The sequence below is a fragment of the Mustelus asterias genome, chromosome 25 (genome assembly GCF_964213995.1).
Source record: "Mustelus asterias chromosome 25, sMusAst1.hap1.1, whole genome shotgun sequence".
In the NCBI taxonomy this organism is placed as follows: domain Eukaryota; kingdom Metazoa; phylum Chordata; class Chondrichthyes; order Carcharhiniformes; family Triakidae; genus Mustelus; species Mustelus asterias.
The window spans coordinates 51,003,889-51,023,015 of NC_135825.1; the positions used below are offsets into that span (position 1 = coordinate 51,003,889).

A 19,127-nucleotide genomic window follows, 5' to 3' on the forward strand; every position below is an offset into this window, starting at 1 on the left:
CAGATACCAGAGGCCGAATGGTCACCTTCAATCAAGCCTATGATTCTGTTGTTTGCTTCCTACTGCTTTCAACCAATGCTTGGTTTAAAAGGTGGAAACTGAAGTTGTGTGCAATCTTCTCCTCTGACACATCTTATTTGATTCAGGTTTCTTTCTCTGGGTGGCTTACCTGGAATGTGAGAACTATGGAGGAAGACACGCACTGAAAAGTCCAGGGGCACGTACTGCAAAACCACAGCTGGATTCTATGAGATGACATAAAATGATGCAGCCACAAAAAATACACAAATGTAGCCCATTTTATTGGTAACGCAATGCATTTTTAACATATGTAGAAAATACTTCAATCAGAAGACAAGCTACTTTGGAAACCAAAGACAATATAACAGTGAATTACAAGATAAAACAGTTTCATCACAATGGACCCCTTTTCCCAGTTTAAAGTTAGTATTATGAACTTTTTTTTAAATAACTATAATCTCTTTATCATTTGTTAAATTTATTATTTTACAATAACCTCTACAGTTTAACTGCCAGACTACCATAGAAAAATCAATCATTTCTATGAGCTGCCTACACATTACATGTGATAATCACATAGCTATATCAAAAAGTAAGAAACCGCAGTTCATACAAGAACTAGAGTAGCAAATAACATTATACAAACCAGTCAAATAACCTATTATAGCAATATCAATGATACAAGCCAAGTATGCTACTAACAATTGTTGCATTCGCTACAATCATACTATTAAAAAAAACACTAAAGTTCACCCACATATGATTAGCATTAGTAAATGCAGACACATACAGCAAAATAATGAGAACATGCTCCAGCCAACAGTAAATAATGACACACCCATATGTAATCATATATAAGTCAACCCTATAAATATATACTGTTTATATAGATTTTAAAGAGACAGTGCTTTTGCAGCCCTACACAGGTTATGTGAAACAAAATATCCTGGAAAACTGTTTGAATCAGTGCAGCAACTTTAAATTCCCGGAAATGTTCAGTTGAACTTAAATCAAAGTTGTTGTAATGATTTAAAAATGAAGAAAAAAAAAATCAATGTTTGGCTGTATAATTAGCTTGAAGTTATCCATGATTAACCTCGCTCCAAATAACAATCCCGCCATCCTCCCTTCAAAAATAGCAAGCAGCTGCGTTTGTATTTAAAAGTGGCTGTGATAAGATTCAATAGGTGTTGCTTAGATCCCATGTCAATTGTTTTGGATACAACCAGTGTGGGCCTCGGACTATCTCTTTAAATGCACATTTTTAGATACTAAATGACTTACACAGGATACAGATGGTTTTCTTACAAAACATTGACAAAAAGTTTGTTACAAAGTAGTACGTAAAGGTGCGAGGACACTGGCAGGTTTACCCACAGGTCAGTTTGACCTGTTTTTTATGGTCAAAACCAGTGTTTATTCCTTGGGCAAATGTTTTCATAAATAAAAGTAAACTTCCAAAAGTTTGCATTTTGCTCCCCCCCCACAAGAAAATCCCACAGAAATTTACCATCCCAAAAGCAGGTTTGGCCACAGAATCCAGAGCTGGGCAGAAATCTAACAGGGCGAGAGTCTCCAATGGCAGCATTTGATAGTAATCAAACAGTAGAAACTCAGCCTGTCATTAGTACTTTCCTGTGCTGCTAATTGTGGCCACTCCATGGAAATGGAGCAGCCCTCGTTTGGAGACAGGATAAAAGACAATGTGCATTTCAATCTGCAGCAAGTGCATTTTCCAATGACAGGACGTGGAACAGTAACTGATAGCAAAGATTACAAAGTGCATATCTGTAGTTTTTAAAGATTAGATTTTCTTCAATCTCGTGTGCATGACTGTTAGCTTTACAAAAAAAGTTCAATTTCTTGAGGCCAAACCTATCAAAATGCACTTCACTGCACCAAAAAGAGAGCTAATACAGCAGGACTATGAAATGCCACATCATGACAGCACTTTGCACAGTCTTGGTAGAGGTAAAAGTGGATTATTTGGCTCAGTAGAATTCCAACGCAAAAGTTACAGGATGTCAATATATCCTCTCTCTGAATTCTAGAGGTTAATCCAGAAGGGACCGGGGACAGGAGGGATACAGGAGATTGTAGATTTGAGAGATTGGTCAAAATGAATATGACACAAAGCAGTGAAATTTAGCCTCTGCGAAACATTTAAGTAAGAATTACCAGACTTGAGCACCACTTTACCTCCCCATGAATAAGTGAATCACATTAACCTACTCAATGCAACACAACTTTGCTGTGCAGATTTTGCCTGCCTTTGGAGCTCTCTCCACGCCACTGAAGGTGTGTGCCTGCATGCTAAACCCAAATACAAAACAGGATTCACACATATATTGTGCTCAGCTTAGAGAGAACAATATTCTTTTAATGGTCTAATTAGTCTATCCTCATACCTCGGTTTGCTTATACAAACCCAGCTTGTGGTGATCAGAAAGCACGTGTTTCAATGCTCTTGCTATCTGAAAAGGTTCAGAAGATGGAGTACTCTAAAAAATTCCATATAAATAGTTAACCTGGTTACAGAAGCATTGGTGGAATGTTTGTTTCACGTTAGAAATTTAATTTTCTTTCAAACAAAAACATCTGAACCAGCAGGTTAGTGTATTCTGTAAACCCTCACATTTCTACCAGTTTGTCATTTTATAATGCTGGTATTGCGTGTGATAAATTCAAATGTAGAACAGTGCTCTCCAAATGTACGCATAAGGACTAAAGCCTTTCCTACAGAAACACCCACAAAACACCATCTCCCGTTCAACCTTGAAACAAGACAGGTTTTGCAACACCAGAGGTATTCAACATAGGCATTTTCAAAAAGCCATTTCTCTGGGAGATTGCCAGGCATTCATACATTAACATACGTTGCCAGGCACACATTAACACCTTGCAACCTTATGAAGTCAGGGCATGAAATAAGAGAGTAAGAAAGAAAAAAAAAAAAATGGCTTTCATAAACACTTTCAACAGCAAATAAGGGAAGTAGTGTATGAAGCACTTTCCTTTCAAATACAGAGTGGAGCACGGAGCAGCTATTTTGCAAACAAGATCAGCTCGTTGGAATGAATAGCAGAATTTTTTTTTATAAGTTGTACATTAAGATTAGCAAATACTTGCATATCTGTTAAGCAATACCACTTATTCCATGCCCTGCAAATGAGGCAGAATAAATAGCCTTTTCTTTGGTGTGATGAATATGTGCTTTACAGGCAGTTTGCCTGCGTGAAGCCAAAATCTGGGTAGTCGCCTCTCAAAGGGTTTACTCAGAACAGCATCCCACTGCCACAAAGAATGTTAGCATCCATAAACTAGTGAAAAATAAAGTTAAAAAATTACACATCTAGAAGAACCACAACCACCTAAAGCTAATTGCACATAATTTTCCTCGTTCAAAAATTTATTAAACAAACCAAAATACTGCACTATCTCCACACAAGTACGATATACGCAGCCATACCATTGTGACTTAATAAGGTAAAAATCAAAAGGAATTGAAGTTCAGAAGACAGTACATGGATACATGCATTTTCACATTCTAAGTAGCTTGCTGCATTAAAAAGAGCATAATTATATGTGCCAAATGAAAAGAAAAGAAAAACTTCAAAAGGGAAATAAGAATACTGTTCTAAATTCCATCTCCCTTTCTTAAAACTAAAATAAACATCAATTAAAATACTCAACTGATTTAGGTTATAAAAACACCAACTTCAATGATTTCAAATCTGTTTCCACAGCACAATACCCTTTCCTGTGCTACCCTCTCATCACTTTGTTTTGTACTCCCGAGAGGCCTTCCATGCACACACAAGTCCAAATGATCTAACTGTAACAAGTTGGGATTTTCTAAAGCACAGTGTAAAAGTTTTAATTTAACGTACTATGTAAAAATCTGTTAAGGCACTAACTAGGGGAAAGAACTCATCAAATAAACCCCCACAACATTCACACCTGTGCAAAAACTGAGTCAAAGAATTACTCCCATCCAGAACACACAGATGATGCCTGTTCTGCAACCACTTTTCAAACACAATTACTGTTTCATCAGTGCTACAACATTTACTAAAGTTCCAAAATGTATCTAAAGACATTGCATGTACATTCCAACATGTTCCAACTTAATTTCTCTCAAAATGACAGGTACATAAAAAAATCCCTCTGGGTGATCATGTAACTAAATCTTGAGTTACTAGAAATACGGAATTCAAGTATCATAATTTACATTTTCCATCAAAGACTGTTGTAGCTAGTTCTGTTGGAAGTTATAAGAGTCACATGTCTTGCTTCTGCAGCTCTGATGCTAAAGCTGTATTAGTCGCTGGAATTAATCTAACTAGACCTATACATAAATAGGATATTATAACACTAATGTCACTTTATCTTCCACAAGCGCAAATGCCCTAACAAAAAGCCACAGGCACTAGTGATTGAAAGTCTTTAGTGAACTGATGAGTAACAGACCTTCAATCCTGCGTGACACACTAAGGGAATTAATATGTTAGACAGGAGAGAGATCAAAATGGTTCAGGAACATGATGTGGGACATGATTTAACATCAATTTGGGATGTGTGCATTCATATAGTTCTCAGTTATGTAAATCAGCACTGCTGATGCCCAAACGAAAGCTACACGGCACACCAGGGTTCTGGCAGTGATGTAAGTGCCAGAATATACCACTTCAATACCGTGTCACTACTTTGAACACAGGTATGTGCTGTACAATTAAAATTCACACCTGTTCTCCGCAGGATTAAAGCACAAGTGATTTGGAAGAACTTACTCAATTGTTTTTTTAAAAAGAGTACGGCAGTGACCACTTCTTTCATCCTATTTTCCAACTTTAAAACAAGCTTCCTAAAATCATTTAATGTGAGCCGTACATCTTAAGTAAGTCGTCAAGAACTCAGCAGCTCTTGACCATGATAAAAAAACAGGCAAGAGAAGTTTACAGAAGCAACTAGATAAAAATATGTTCACTGAAACAGTGATTAAACGGCTCTTAAGCCTGCAGCTTTAAATAAAGCTCACTAATCCTGTACGGACGGCAGCTCCATCAGCATATCACAGCTGACTGAAATGCTCAAGGGAATCATTTCTTACCAGAGCAGGTCAATCCTGTTTTCATACTTAATTACACTTCGTACTGTTCAGAAACCAATACTTTAAGAAATCCAGATTAATACAAAGTTAATATTGTGACAATATTCTAAAAACTTGACATTCCAAACTATTTTATACACCTTTCAAAAAATGTCATCTTTTCTTTAAGCCCTTTCACAAATGTTGAAAATAAACTAAAGCAGTGATATGCTTGGAGGCGTCCATTAATGTGTTACGTAAATCAGGATTAGTTTAGGCTTCAACGTTCCAATCAAACCAAACAGGGCATCCATTACTTCCCACTTTATTATGTAATAGGCCTAGAAAAAATGCATTCTTCAAACTTCCCAAGCAATAGTATTAACACTTTCAGCAGCATAAACCCATTTCAAGTAGCAGATTCATCAGTGTGTTCAGGCAAAGAGCTGGCTAAAGTAAAGCAACAGTACATTTAAAAACAAACAGCAATTCTGTTGGTTCTGAAAATTCTCAAATTATTGTAAAATATATTTAAAATGTGGTCTATTTCCAATGTCCTTTTTTTAAAAAAAGGTTAAAAACCAAGTCTCCTCACTGCTGGATGTTCTGCAGACATGTGACCCAGTTCGGAAGCAAAACATGACACCACAGAAGAGTCCTGTCTAATGGAATGAAGCGCACTCCTCCTTCATACAAAACTGGATTAGTCTAGATCTCATACAGTAGCACAGCACATTTGGAAATAAGAGAGCTACAGATAAGAATACTGATTTATTTTAGTGGGACTGAGTGGATAGCCAGCATAAAGAGTAGGCGCCCTGGAAGCATTAATGTATGACTGGGTGGCAAACGGATGCTGGTACTGGCTGGGAGCAACGCTGGCAGATGGCAGAAGGCTAGGACCCATGCTGACTGGCACCTGTTGGAGGAGACTGGTTGGATGAGCTGTGTATGTGGCTTGTTGCATGGCGTGTCTGGAGGAGCTTTGTTGGTTCAGAAGATGGGCCATGGAACTGGAAGTTGCCAAGGCAGCAGCAGTTGGTGTGTAGGTATACATGTGGGGTTGTCCTGAAAGGTGCGTCGGGGCTGATACTGCTGTCAGGTGAGGATGGACACCGGGATGATTGGGACTGTTATGGTGGAAAGAGTATGGAGGTTGAGCAAGAGTTGGTGTCACATACGCCTGTTGCCTGCGGGGAGCAGGATTTACGCTTCGCTCTTGAGATTGTTGGACCTGGAAGGGAATAAAAAGAAATTGATAACTTTTCCTTTCAAACACGTTATAACTCTGCTACCTAAAGTGGCCTTCTGAAGAAGTAGTAGTTTTATAGGTACCGTTGGAATGTGATTAGATGGATTCACCAAGCTAAATTGCCCCTCAGTGTACCTGAACAGGTGCTGCAGTGTGGCGACTAGGGGATTTTCACAGTAATTTCATTGCAATGTTAATGTAAGCCTACTTGTGACACTAATAAATAAACTGAAACTTAAAACTTATGTGTTGCTCATAAAAAAACCTGAAAACAATACACACCTGACTGAGATTCAGAGGTTGCCGTTGACGGTACATGGTTGGTGTTGTTGAGCTTGAAGTTTGCCCACTCATAGGCATCCCTGTTTTAGCCTTATAAACATTCGAGAAAAAACCTAAAGTACACAGGAAATACAATAGTGAGCAAACAAATCAACCCTGAAAACACCTGCCAAGTTTCAAACCCCTTAAATGAAAGTAGCAAAAAATCAGGCCAGCATGGAAGAGAAATAGGGAACTAGCTTTCATCATCATAATTCTACACAAGCTAACTTATTTGGACCCCAATAAACCAAATCCAAAGCATCAAACCAATTTCCTTCTTGTAGGATTAGGTTTTTCCTATGGCAAGCAAAGCTGACAATTAGTGAATGCAACATCCACTTGGAAAACCTTTCCACCAAATGAACATTGCTGAATCATGTCATTGCATCAAAACAGGTCATTTTCAGACCATCCCCTGTTGAAATTCAAAAATCATAGAACACCATGTGGGAAAAGGAATATTTTCCCTTGAATACCTTTGCAATGAGAGCAGTTGAAAAGGAACCTAAAGGACTGATTGAGAGAAGAGAAATTTAAAGTCTCTTAAACATAAATGTCAAGTGCTGCTATCGAATAGGTACATACACTGGTACTCAGTGTCAATATATTCGTACAACCATAAATGTTTGTGCTTGTCTCAATAAGCTTCTAACACGAAACAAGTGCAGAAACTGGCATTTCAAGGATTTATATGGCAATTGTTTCCAACTTAAAAGATCACTTCAACAACATCAGTAGTGGAGACCATATTTTTATGGGAGGGAGACAAAAATTGTCAAGGGGAGGGGGATGAAAAGAAAGGATTCTCAATTTGTATATTTTAAATACTAAAAAGTATAATGGAAATATGATGATCAGATTTGGGTGCCCTGGCGTCTGCTGGTTTGAGGAATTTCATGTTGAAATCAATTATACATTTAAGGACTCCAATTTTAATTGATGCTGAATAAGTGTTTGAAGCAAGATAACATGATCTGACTTAAAATTACTACAACTTTGCATTGCTGAAAGCACTTTGGTACATAATTACATTCTTACCTGACAAGCTGTTGCTTTCTCCCATACTGTCACTGACTTGGGCCTTCAAAGGCTGTACAATGATGGTGCGAGATCCTGAATTATGACAGGCATCCAATGTCCTTTTAGAGACATCCTGTGTACTGCTGATAACCTGCGTTGCTCGAGGGCGTTCGCACGGATAGGGACTGTTGCTATTTGAGGAGTCAGATTCTAAAGAATCATGGACAGTGACGTAACTGATGACATTTGATCTCGGTTTCATACCAGAGCTATGAAGAAAAAAAAAGGAAAACAAACATTCACACAGAGATAGTCAGGCCATCCCAATACCGTCAGAAACTCAATCGCCAGAAATAGATAATGGAGATCCATTGGTTTGATCTCCACTTCCCTCCTTTTCCGCTCTTGATCAATAGCCCTTATTTTGTAATCCTAATAACTTTGATAAGTCATCCTGCACAAGGAGTTCTATAGGAATGAATGGCAGTTGTTGATGATCAGTATTGTTCCAATTTCAAAACTTTGATCTGCCGCCAAATTATCCAACACCAAGATTCTTCTTCTTGATCACCATCCACTGAATATTGCTGGGAAATGTGTGGGGAAGTCAGACAAAGACAACATTGAAATCAACAGTGGTGTTGCTTTTCCCAAGATCAAGAATTAGCCAATACCATGTCTAGGCTCAAAGAAAAAGGCTAACTTGTGAAGAATCAGAAGGTCGGTGCCACTTGTGGATCATAATTCAGCTGGGAGTTAGAGAGAAAAGCAAAAAAGCTGAACAAAAGAAGTTAAAAGCATTGATGGTAACCACTCAAATGTAGGATTTAGTCTTTTCTTAGATTTGAATTCATTGACACTAAGATCTTAGCACTTATTTTATTACCAACGTGCAGCATTTAAACTTGCAGCTTCATTTACAGACATAAAGAATCTTTCTATTGAATTTGACTGAAGCCAGAAGGCACAGGTAAAATACTTTCAAATCTATTCAGAGCCAGGTTCCAAGAACCATGTTCTGACGAGACACAAAGAGGACTTAAATATCCTTTGCCTCCCATCCAAAGTCAGGCATGCTTTCTCTATCTAGGTTGCATTCGTAAATAGTGTGGGCAGTACCTCCCTATCCTGTAACTGTTAATGTACAGCGATATGTTATGGATGATATTGGAACAGTGTAATGTTAGATGGGTTTTAGGCTGGCTTCACAGGTCGGCGCAACATCGAGGGCCAAAGGGCCTGTACTGCGCTGTAATGTTCTATGTTCTATGATATACCTACCTCCCAACCTTCTGCTTTGTTTCTTCCTCTTCATCGGTGTCACTACGGATGGTGATAACACTGACAGCAGGACTGGGTGTGTCAGGAATCACAATGGTCTGTCGCTGATGATCTAGCGTTGTGCTGCAGTATGGAGAAGGTGCACTTGAAGGACTGTTTTGAACCACCATGTATGTTTGAGAGGGAGCGACATCCAACACAGGAACGTTTCTGGTAGAAATCGAGTAACAGCCAAGTTTATTGTGGAAACCAGTGATTTGAGATTTGAAGTTTAAAATCATCAGCTAAATTTGTTGCTCAAGCCCCATTCAAGAATTAATCAAACTCATTTCAATATTGTATAAATGCATTATTTCTACAAAACTACACTGAGCTCACTGTACAAAAAAAACCTTTTTGTGCAATGCACCAAAAGCACACAATGCAAATTCGCATTAATTTATCTGTGGTTATTTGGATGTAAGCAGCTTCAAAAACTAGAGTTGACAATTCACCATGTAGAATATGATGTTATTTCAGGGAATTACTGTTTTTCACAATATAACTGAATTGGGACTCATCGTACACCCATAGCACTTCATATAGAAAATGGTGAATATACAATGCATGTGGATCAGATGTTATTTAATTCCAGAGGGTTATTATCTGTAATTACAAATTCACATGTCGAATATCAAATTCCGCTCCTTACTAATTTTGAAAACTGATTTTTTTGTGAATTTCTTTTCTTGTAGAGGTTGACTCCTGCACCCACCAGAACTGGGAATAAGCATATGCAAGACTAGTCAGTGAGTGTTGACAGGCTGCTGAACCAAAATCTGCCTTACCCAATGCATGTACAGGTGCACTTATCAACAAGGGGCACTGAATAGAGTCATAGAGGTTTACAGCATCGAAACAGACCCTTTGGCCCAACTTGTCCATGCTGCCCTTTTTTTTTAAAAACCCCTAAGCTAATCCCAATTGCCCGCATTTGGCCCATGCTTTTTAAAGTACAAAATTGAGCCCGCCTCTACTACTACCTCTGGCAGCTTGTTCCAGACACTCACCACCCTCTGTGTGAAAAAATTGCCCTCTGGACACTTTTGTATCTCTCCCCTTAAACCTATGCCCTCTAGTTTTAGACTCCCCTACCTTTGGGAAAAGATATTGACTATCTAGCTGATCTATGCCCCTCATTATTTTATAGACCTCTATAAGGTCACCCCTCAGCCTTCTACGCTCCACAGAAAAAAGTCCCAGTCTATCCAGCCTCTCCTCATAACTCAAACCATCAAGTCCCGGTAGCATCCTAGTAAATCTTTCCTGCACTCTTTCTAGTTTAATATTATTCTTTCTATAATAAGGTGACCAGAACTGTACACAGTACTCCAAGTGTGGCCTTACCAATGTTTTGTACAACTTCAACAAGACGTCCCCACTCCTGCACTCAATGTTCTGGCAAATGAAACCAAGCATGCTGAATGCCTTCTTCACCACTCTGCCCACCTGTGACTCCACTTTCAAGGAGCTATGAACACGTACCCCATGTAATGAGGGAGTTTGCTGGCTGATTTCTCCCTCTAACTCATGGTTCAACTGAACTGTTCCCACAGTTCAGTTGTGCCACCACAGTATAGACTAGGAATGGAACAACTGACCTTCAGGTTTATAGAAATCAGCTACACGCTACCAACTCAACCACTTGGAAGCTGGAACCTTTTTAGATAACAAGCTTCTATATTCAAAATTGTCATGTACTAGTTTCATTTGTACAATGTGCACGTGTTCAGTGCAACAGCCACCTGCAGGTGGCCCCTTTCTTAATATTTTAACTCTTTGGTACAAACAGAAATTATTAGGAAGGCAGAACATTTAATAAAGTTTGGAAATGCACAGGAACTTCTGACTTCAATTTCTTTGCACTTTCAAATTCTCTGCACGCTTTCTAGATGATTTTTGCTCAACACTCAGCAGAATTTATTTTGGTACAACATGTCGAACTATTTTAAGTTCAAGGGCTCCTATAAAGGCATTCCAATCATTCATTAAATCAGAAAGGATTTCACCACTGTTTCCAACTTAGAAGGTAGTGCACGGAAGTAACTGTTAATTCCACAGAATCACAAGTTTTATCCACTTCACTACCCACTAATTAATACTTCTTAGAAAGTGCTGAACCTTGCAATAAAAATACCTTTCCAATCCATCAACCCACCACTTCTATCTTAAGAAGTTGAATTTCCAAGAGGAAAAATAGTTTAAATTTCCCCATAGAATATAAGAAGGTTGAATGCATTCATGAAACAGAACACTACACATCATAAACCGTGCAAGAGGAACATTCCTTGCATGCACTGAAATGAATACCTGATCGGAATCTTTAATTACTCTGTGCATTTATTGTATTTGTTTACTTTTTTGCCAGAAAATTGAGCATGTGGTCTTTTTGCAAAAGAAACCACTTCCAGTACTTAGTTCTTCAATAGTAACCTACAAATTTTACCAATCTCCACCGTAATAATTTCTCCAGCTTTAAATATCATATCTGTCGGTCCAAAAAATCTGTAGCCCACAGTATTTTTATTATTTGTAGAATCTCTACAGTGCTGAAGGAGGCCATTCGGCCCATCGAGTCTGCACTGACTCTTCAAAAGAGCATCTTACTGATCAAAGTGAAGTGTACAAGATAATAAGGGGGATTGACAAAGCAACAAAGAAGATGGGGGGAAGATGTTGTCATCTGTCTCCCCCCACTGACCCCAGCCCATGGCTAATCATCCTAACCTACACATCTTTGGACATTAAGTGCAATTTGGCACGGCCAATCCACCTAACCTACATTTCTTTGGACTGTGGGAGGAAACCAGAGCGTCCGTGGGAAACCCATGTGGACACGGGGAGAACGTGGAAACTCCACACAGTCACCCAAGACCTGAATCGAACCCGGGTCCTTGGTGCTTTGAGTCAGCAGTGCTAACCACTCTGTTCCTATGATTTTGGATTTAGATTGTTATACAATTAAACACAAGGATACTTCAGAAATCAGTAATTGGTATGAAAATTGTGTTTTTGATTTTTCTTTGACCATTTATTAATTTCTTCATAATGCTTCACATATTTAACTTTTTTAACCCATCACTGATCCAGCCCACACCCAAGGTAACTACTGGTTATTGGGATAAGTGTAATGCCCCTGCATCTTCTTTCAATGGGCCTTTCTCACGTGTGAAGCTTAAAAAGTAAGTTACTTGCTCGAGGGCATTATATCCACTCATGTCTGTTTGCGCCTAAGATCCAAAGAGGCATTTTCAACACGGGTCACTTGATAATGGTATGGGGATCTTAAGCCTTCCCTTCTGAGCCAAGATGCTGTAACCCCATCTATCAATATCCCACCACAATCTCCCCTGCTGAGAAGAGCACTGAGATATAAACTGCTCCTGAATGCACGGATATGTTCCAAGCCTCTGTCCATTGGCCAATGCACCAATTTTTCATGGAATCAATGGGCTTTAAACGTAATTTGCTTTTTGTGATATGGGGAGGGCAGTGTGGGAGAAAGATACTACAGCCATACTCATCCAGTATGTAGAAACAAGCATGCTTTTGCAGGGTCATTAGAGAGCAATCAAGGGCACAAAACCAAGCTGCTAGCTCCGTTCCCAGTGCAGCAACACTGTAGCACCTCAACTAATGTGCCAGTTAGCACAAACCAGGGAATCAGTCTGGGACCTTTATGGATCAATTCCATAAAAGGCAGTGCACCTGCTTAGCTCCAGGTATTTGATTTGAAAGAGTGTAACTGAACTCGGCCACCTTATCTGATACACACCCAGGTTACATGTTTAAGTGTTACATGCATGCATTTTACCTTGTGTTGTGAAGCTGTTTGTTCCTTTTGGAGGAAGACCTGGTGTTTTGCTGCTGGCGTACCACATGGGCAACACCAACATTTAGGGGCTGTGCAGCTAAAGTCACGTGTCCAGCCAACAAAGATGGCTGCTGCACAATGGCATTATACTGGTTTCCATGGGAATGTGCATTTCTGAGAATAAAGAGGAAAAATTACTTAAGTGAACACAGCAAGCAGACATCAAACATTAAAGAAACAAAGATAACTTGTTGCCCAAACCTTAGAATTGGGGAGACAGACATAAACTACCATTAAAGTCCTCTTTGACATGCTACGTTGCAGTATCTTTTAAAAATTGCTGTGACACTCAAGATTAATCCAATTAAGCTACAAAATACTACTCCAAAGCTCAGTAAGATTCATGATTTTTGCCGAATGAACTTAAGTTTTTATTCTATACTACATACTGAACAGGAAAATATCTTACATTTATTTCCCCCCGCCCAATGCTCTTAATTTCAAATGATTACCAAGGTGTAGTTATCTCAAGTTTACACAGTTGATGTTTTATGACTTCACAGAATCTTTATGGTGCAGAAGGCAGCCATTCGGTCCATCAAGTCCACACTGGCTCTCTGAAAGAGCATTTTACCTACTCTCACTCCCTGCCTTATCCCATACTTTGCACATTTTCTTTTAAGGTAGCAACATAATTCCCTTTTGCAATACCTTGCTTGAACCTCCTCCTGTCATCCTCTCGAGAAGTTCACCCCAGACTCTGACCACCTTCTATTTACACTGTCTCTCCACATTCTCCCTATTAAAATGAATCACCTCACACTTCTCTGCATTGAACTTCATCTGCCACTTGTCTGCTCAATCCACCAACATGTCTACGTCCTTCTGAAGTTCAAAACTATCCCCACAGTTGACTTTTATTCCTTTTGCCAATCATTTTGAATCGGTGACCTCTACGTCTTGATAGGAGAAACCATTCCTCATGATTTACCCTGTCCATATCCCTCAAGATCTTAAATACTTCTATCACGTCTCCTCTCAGCCTTCTTTTATCCAAGAAAAACAAACCCAACCTCTCCAATCTAACATCATGGCTACAGTTCTTTACCCTTGGAATCATTCTTGTGAATCTCCTCTGTACTTGTTCTAATGCCTTCACATATTTTAAGTATGGTGTTGAGAACTGGCTGCAGTACTCCAGGTGAAGCTTAACTAGTGTCTTATACAAGTTCAAAATACCCTCCTTACTCCTGCACTCAATGTCCCTTTTAATAAAGCCTAAGATACTATCTGCTTAATTAACTGCTCTCTCAACATGCCCTGCCATCTTCAATGATTTATGTATGTATAGACCAAAGTCCCTCTGTTCCTGAACCTCCTTTTAGAGTTCCTTCCTTTATTTACACCGTCTCTCCATGTTATTCCTGTCAAAATGAATCACCTCACACTTTGCTGCATTGAACTTCATCTGCCCAACCCGCCAACATTTCTATGTCCTTTTGAAGTTCAAGACTATCCCCACAGTTGACAACATTTTCAAACTTTATATCATCTGCAAAGTATGAAATCATGCCCTGAACTCCATAGTCTAGGTCATTAATATCCATCAGGAAAGACAAGGGTCCCAACACTAACCCCAGGAATCTCCACTACAAACATTCCTCCAAATCTGAAAAACAAACATTTATCACTACTGTTTCCTGTCATGCAGTCAATTTCTTATCCAAGTGCCTACTTTCCCTTTTATTGCATGAGCTAGAATTTTGCTTGCAAGTCTGGCACTGTATCAAATGCCTTTTGAAAATCCATATACATCATCAGTGATGCCCTCATCACCCTTCTCTGTTACTTCCTCAAAAAAACTCCAGCAAGTTAGTTAAATATGATTTCCCTTAGTGAATCCATGTAGGCTTTCCTTAACTATCCTGCTCTTGTCTAAGTGGCTATTGATTTTGTCCCAGTTGATAGTTTCCAGAAGATTCCCTACAACTGAAGTCAAACTGACTGGTGTGTAGTTACGAGCTTTATCCTTTCACGCCTCTTTGATCGAGGGTATATTGTCGCAATTCTCCAGTTCTTTGGCACACCGCTGTGTCCAAGGAAGACTGGAAGATTATCACTGGCACCTCTGCAATTTCTACTCACTTCTCTCAGCATCACTGGATGCATCTTATCCAGTCCTGCTACCTAATCAATCCTAAAATAGCCTTTCTAACACCACCTCCTTCTCAACTGTAAATTCATCTGGTGTACCAATTGCTGCCTCTCTCACCTTGGTCTGGGTAGCATCCTCTTCCTTTTATAAAGACAGTTGTTTAATGCCTCTGCTATTTCTTCCACCTCCACATGCAAATGCCCCTTTTTGTCTCTAATCGGCCCCACTCTTTCTTACACCATCCTTTTGTGATTTATATGCATATAGAAGATCTTGGAATTCCCTCTTATGTTAACTTCTTAGTAGTAGGAATCTAAGACGACACAGGATTCACTCTACAGCAAATGCTATGGTAATGTTACCGGACTAATAGAAGCCTGGACTAATGATCCGGAGACAGAAGATCAAATTCTGGAATAAAAAGCTAGTATCAGTAATGGTCACCTCAAAACTACTGGACTGTCATAAAAATCCATCTGGTTCACTAATATACCCTTTAAGGAAGGAGATCCGCCACCTTTAGTTGTCTAGACCCATAGCAATGTGGCTGGCTTTCAAGTGCCCCCTTAAATGGCCTAACAAGCCATCCAGTTGTATTCAAGAAAGTGGTTCAACTTCTCAAGGGCAATCAGGAATGGGCAATATATACTGGCTTTGCCAGAAATACCCTCATCCTATGAATGACTAAAATAAAATCTGCAGATAATTCTTCGAAAATGCATTCCAATATAATTTCCATTTGTATTAACATTAAACAAGAGTACACTAGAGTGCTTTAAATTGCAAATGGCAAGTAATTGGGGTATTAAGAAGACAGGTTTGTATCATACCCAAACCAATCAAGTGCTCTGATGCTCAACAGTTTGTGTAGTTTTTTTTATTGCCCAAATGTACAGTTTCTTGGACATGATTTATGAAGGGTGTAATGACAGTTACTGGGGCATTCCATTTATTGTAAGTTATCATGAGGGAGGTAATTTGGGAATTTTGTTCTATTCTGCAAACAGGAATTGTAGATATGAACACTAATTAGCAAAAAAAAAGCCTCGAGGTTTAAAAGAATCTCTATGCAAATTTGATTTTCATTTGAAGTTTTTTCACTAAATCACAATTTCATTCATGATCGTAGTGATAACAGTGCTATTGGTAAACTCAAGTAGCAGTACGTGTCTTCCTTTCAAATAATTGAAAATGAGAGCGTAAGGAAAGAGCTAAAAGAGAAAAATGTTCATTTTATTAAAAGTTTACTTGCCTCCAGTCTGTTATTTGCTGGGTGCTAGTCATAGCATCTGGTATCACAGTAGCATGTGGGACTGAGTTGTGGACAGCCACTCCAGGCAACTGCTGCCAAGTTGAAGGCAACAGAATTTGCTGGGTACCACCAGGCCACGCCTGCTGCAAACAAAGACAGATTGTCAAGATTGCCACGCATGGTACATTACACTAAAACTTTGCAGACACCCGAAAAGAACACAAAGCATCTAGCTGAAGACCGCACACAGCTGGCAAGAGAAGCACAATGGTAAAACAAAGATCTGTGATGTTAGATTTACACAACGCCTCCCTCCAAAGCCAATACCTGCACAGGACAAGGCATTACAGTTTAATGAGAGAAAGAGAAAGTGAGTATATCCAATATCTCGCAGCTCTGAAGCAGAAACATACATTCGGATATTCTGTGCGACGAGCCATTCTGCAGGAATACAAACACACAGACACAGCAATCTCTTCTAAGCAGGCTCATGCCAAGCAGCAAAGGGAAAAGGGAGGGAACATTCTAACCAACCTTTGATCTGAGAAAGCAAAATGCACGTGGTCACTGCAAGCGACTGCAGAAGTTGGATGGTCCATTTAAAAAAATAAACATGCTACTAATGTTTAGCTTAAGACCACAAAAGTTAATTAGCAATCTTCCAATCATCTAAGAGTGTATTTTTAAATGTTGGGAGTAACCTACAAGCTATTTTTCCTTAATATACTAGCAGATAACCCCCCCACCCCCCAATAGTGCTGTATATAGCAGGAGATGTTAAGTATCATAGAATCCCTACAGTGCAGAAAGAGGCCATTTGGCCCATAATAACAATATTATCAGTAAAATGTGATATTGTTAAGTGTTACAAGAAGTAATTCTTATACATGATCTTAGAAACCAGCATGCCACCATCAGGGACAATGTTAGAAAGCAGTTACACAGTTTATGTTTTTCCTGACCTTTTGACTTAAATAGGGTTTTATGTTTTAGAGATTAGATCAGGAAAATGCCCAAGGAAAACCCATTTGACTCAAGGAACAAGGAGAGAGTTGGGTACCCAACTGCTCCAGACCCAAGGTCAACAATTTGTTGATTTGGATCCTTGTATCAAGCTCTCAATAACTCTTATCCAGCCAGAAGTACATTAGCACGTCATTTAGGCAAAACACTTTTTTTACAGAGCTAAATACAAAGACTGTGTTTAACAGCTGTGGTGTGTTATTTTTTAATAAAAAATACTGTTGCAGGGGACAAGCTTAGAGCTTGTTTTCAAAGGAAATTAAATTCTAGTTTGGAAATATTAACAGCATCTGTCAGTCAGCTGAGTTAACAGATTCCGCCCTTTAATAAAAGGCTATCTCTGTAACAGCAAGTAGGCAGGATGTAAGTTACTGTACTGACATTCCCACTTAAAGATCAAAGGCATCAATGCAAACATCAGTTTAATAACATTTCCCTACAATCCCACAGCATTTTACCTATTGTATTGCTATAAATTCTAACAAAAACAAAAAAATGCTAATTAATTTTTGCAGTCTTCACTCTGAATTTGTTCAAAGTGTTAATACCAGTTCAGGTTCTGATTCCATTTACCAATCTGACCACGTCACCAGTTAACTGCTTACTGAAAAGTGTCAATTTAAATCCAATGGACTCAGCATTACTAAAAGACTCTAATTTGGCTGCTATTGTCCAGTAGAACTCAGCTTCAGAAAACTAAAGTCAAGTCCTCAGCAACAACACAAGACAAATGGTGCATTCCAATTCTGGATGAGAGCAGCAGCTAATCCTATAACTTCTATGCTGGAACACTGACAATGTAGGTGCAGCTCTGCCAATTTAACCTGAATCTCAAGGTTTTCCAGTGATGCATATGTATAGGTCTTTGAACTAACATTGAGAGCAGAGTGCAGGATGTAGTGGCCAGAAAAGACTACTTTATTGCAACATCACTGCCAGTTTATACAGGCATATGGCATAATCAATATCCAAAAGCTGCCTTCAATGAAAACTGGTGAGGTTTTGCTGCTAGTCCCAATTTTGAAATTCCAGGCTTTTGATAATTGATTCCAATTTTAGATTTACAGATCTGAAAATATTGTTATTCTGCTCTGTCAATGAGGGTGATGTGCCAATTCAGCGACCCATAATTCAAGAAATTATAATGCAAGGCCTAAGATGAAGTGAAGCATTCAGCTTGTAGTCAGATGACTATAAGTTTGACTCCCAATCTACCTTCCATCCTCTCAAAGTTGGTAAAACAAATGCCACTAAAGTGGCAACTAAACAAGGTCTCATGATCGGTCTACCAACTGAAAATAATGAAACAGCTGCCAAGGTCACCATCCTATCAAGATAATGAAACACATTCTACAAATCTAACCTTCTAAGAAATTAACCTTTGGCCTTCTTTCTAAAAAGTCCTTTCTTCCCCACTACTCCCTGTTAGAATACCATTAGTCTGTTTTCCATCCTGACCAATGTTGCCATCCTAAAGTCAACTGTTATTGTGGTACACGGTCTCTGCATCTTCCGAGACTGTTCATCTCCACAGGTCACAGCCATTGCTTTCTTGACTCTACTGCAGGTTCCAAAAAGACCAGCACATCGAGCAATAGATTCTCCTTTAATCCAAACATTGCCATTTTAGGAGTATCCCAAGGTTCTATCTTGGACCTCTCTTTTGCCTCATCGTATGACGATATCCAATTCAATTGCTCTGTCAATTCACGATCACCATATATACTTAAACAACAGTCTACCTCTTTGCTTACCCTAATCCCATGGGCCACCGAGACTCTCATCCCTACTTCTGATACCTCCAGGTTCTACTTATGAAACACCCTCCTCAGTCATCTTCTGAGGTCCACTTACATA

General features: G+C 39.1%; 1 protein-coding gene across 4 annotated transcripts in view; it reads right to left on the reverse strand.

The window, feature by feature from the left end:
* Window positions 1-282: 282 nt before the first annotated feature.
* Window positions 283-19,127, reverse strand: part of LOC144479169 (homeodomain-interacting protein kinase 1-like) — a 110,195-nt gene continuing 91,350 nt past the window's right edge. For 3 of the 4 annotated variants that reach the window (XM_078197769.1, XM_078197770.1, XM_078197767.1), the window contains 6 exons: window positions 16,248-16,390; window positions 12,841-13,014; window positions 8,988-9,197; window positions 7,725-7,975; window positions 6,645-6,757; window positions 283-6,344 (listed from right to left, as the gene is read on the reverse strand). In XM_078197769.1, coding sequence (XP_078053895.1) covers window positions 5,862-6,344; window positions 6,645-6,757; window positions 7,725-7,975; window positions 8,988-9,197; window positions 12,841-13,014; window positions 16,248-16,390 — 1,374 coding nt within the window. In that variant the 3' untranslated portion in view covers window positions 283-5,861. The remainder of the gene's footprint in view (window positions 6,345-6,644; window positions 6,758-7,724; window positions 7,976-8,987; window positions 9,198-12,840; window positions 13,015-16,247; window positions 16,391-19,127) is intronic. The other variant, XM_078197771.1, reaches the window with a different exon arrangement.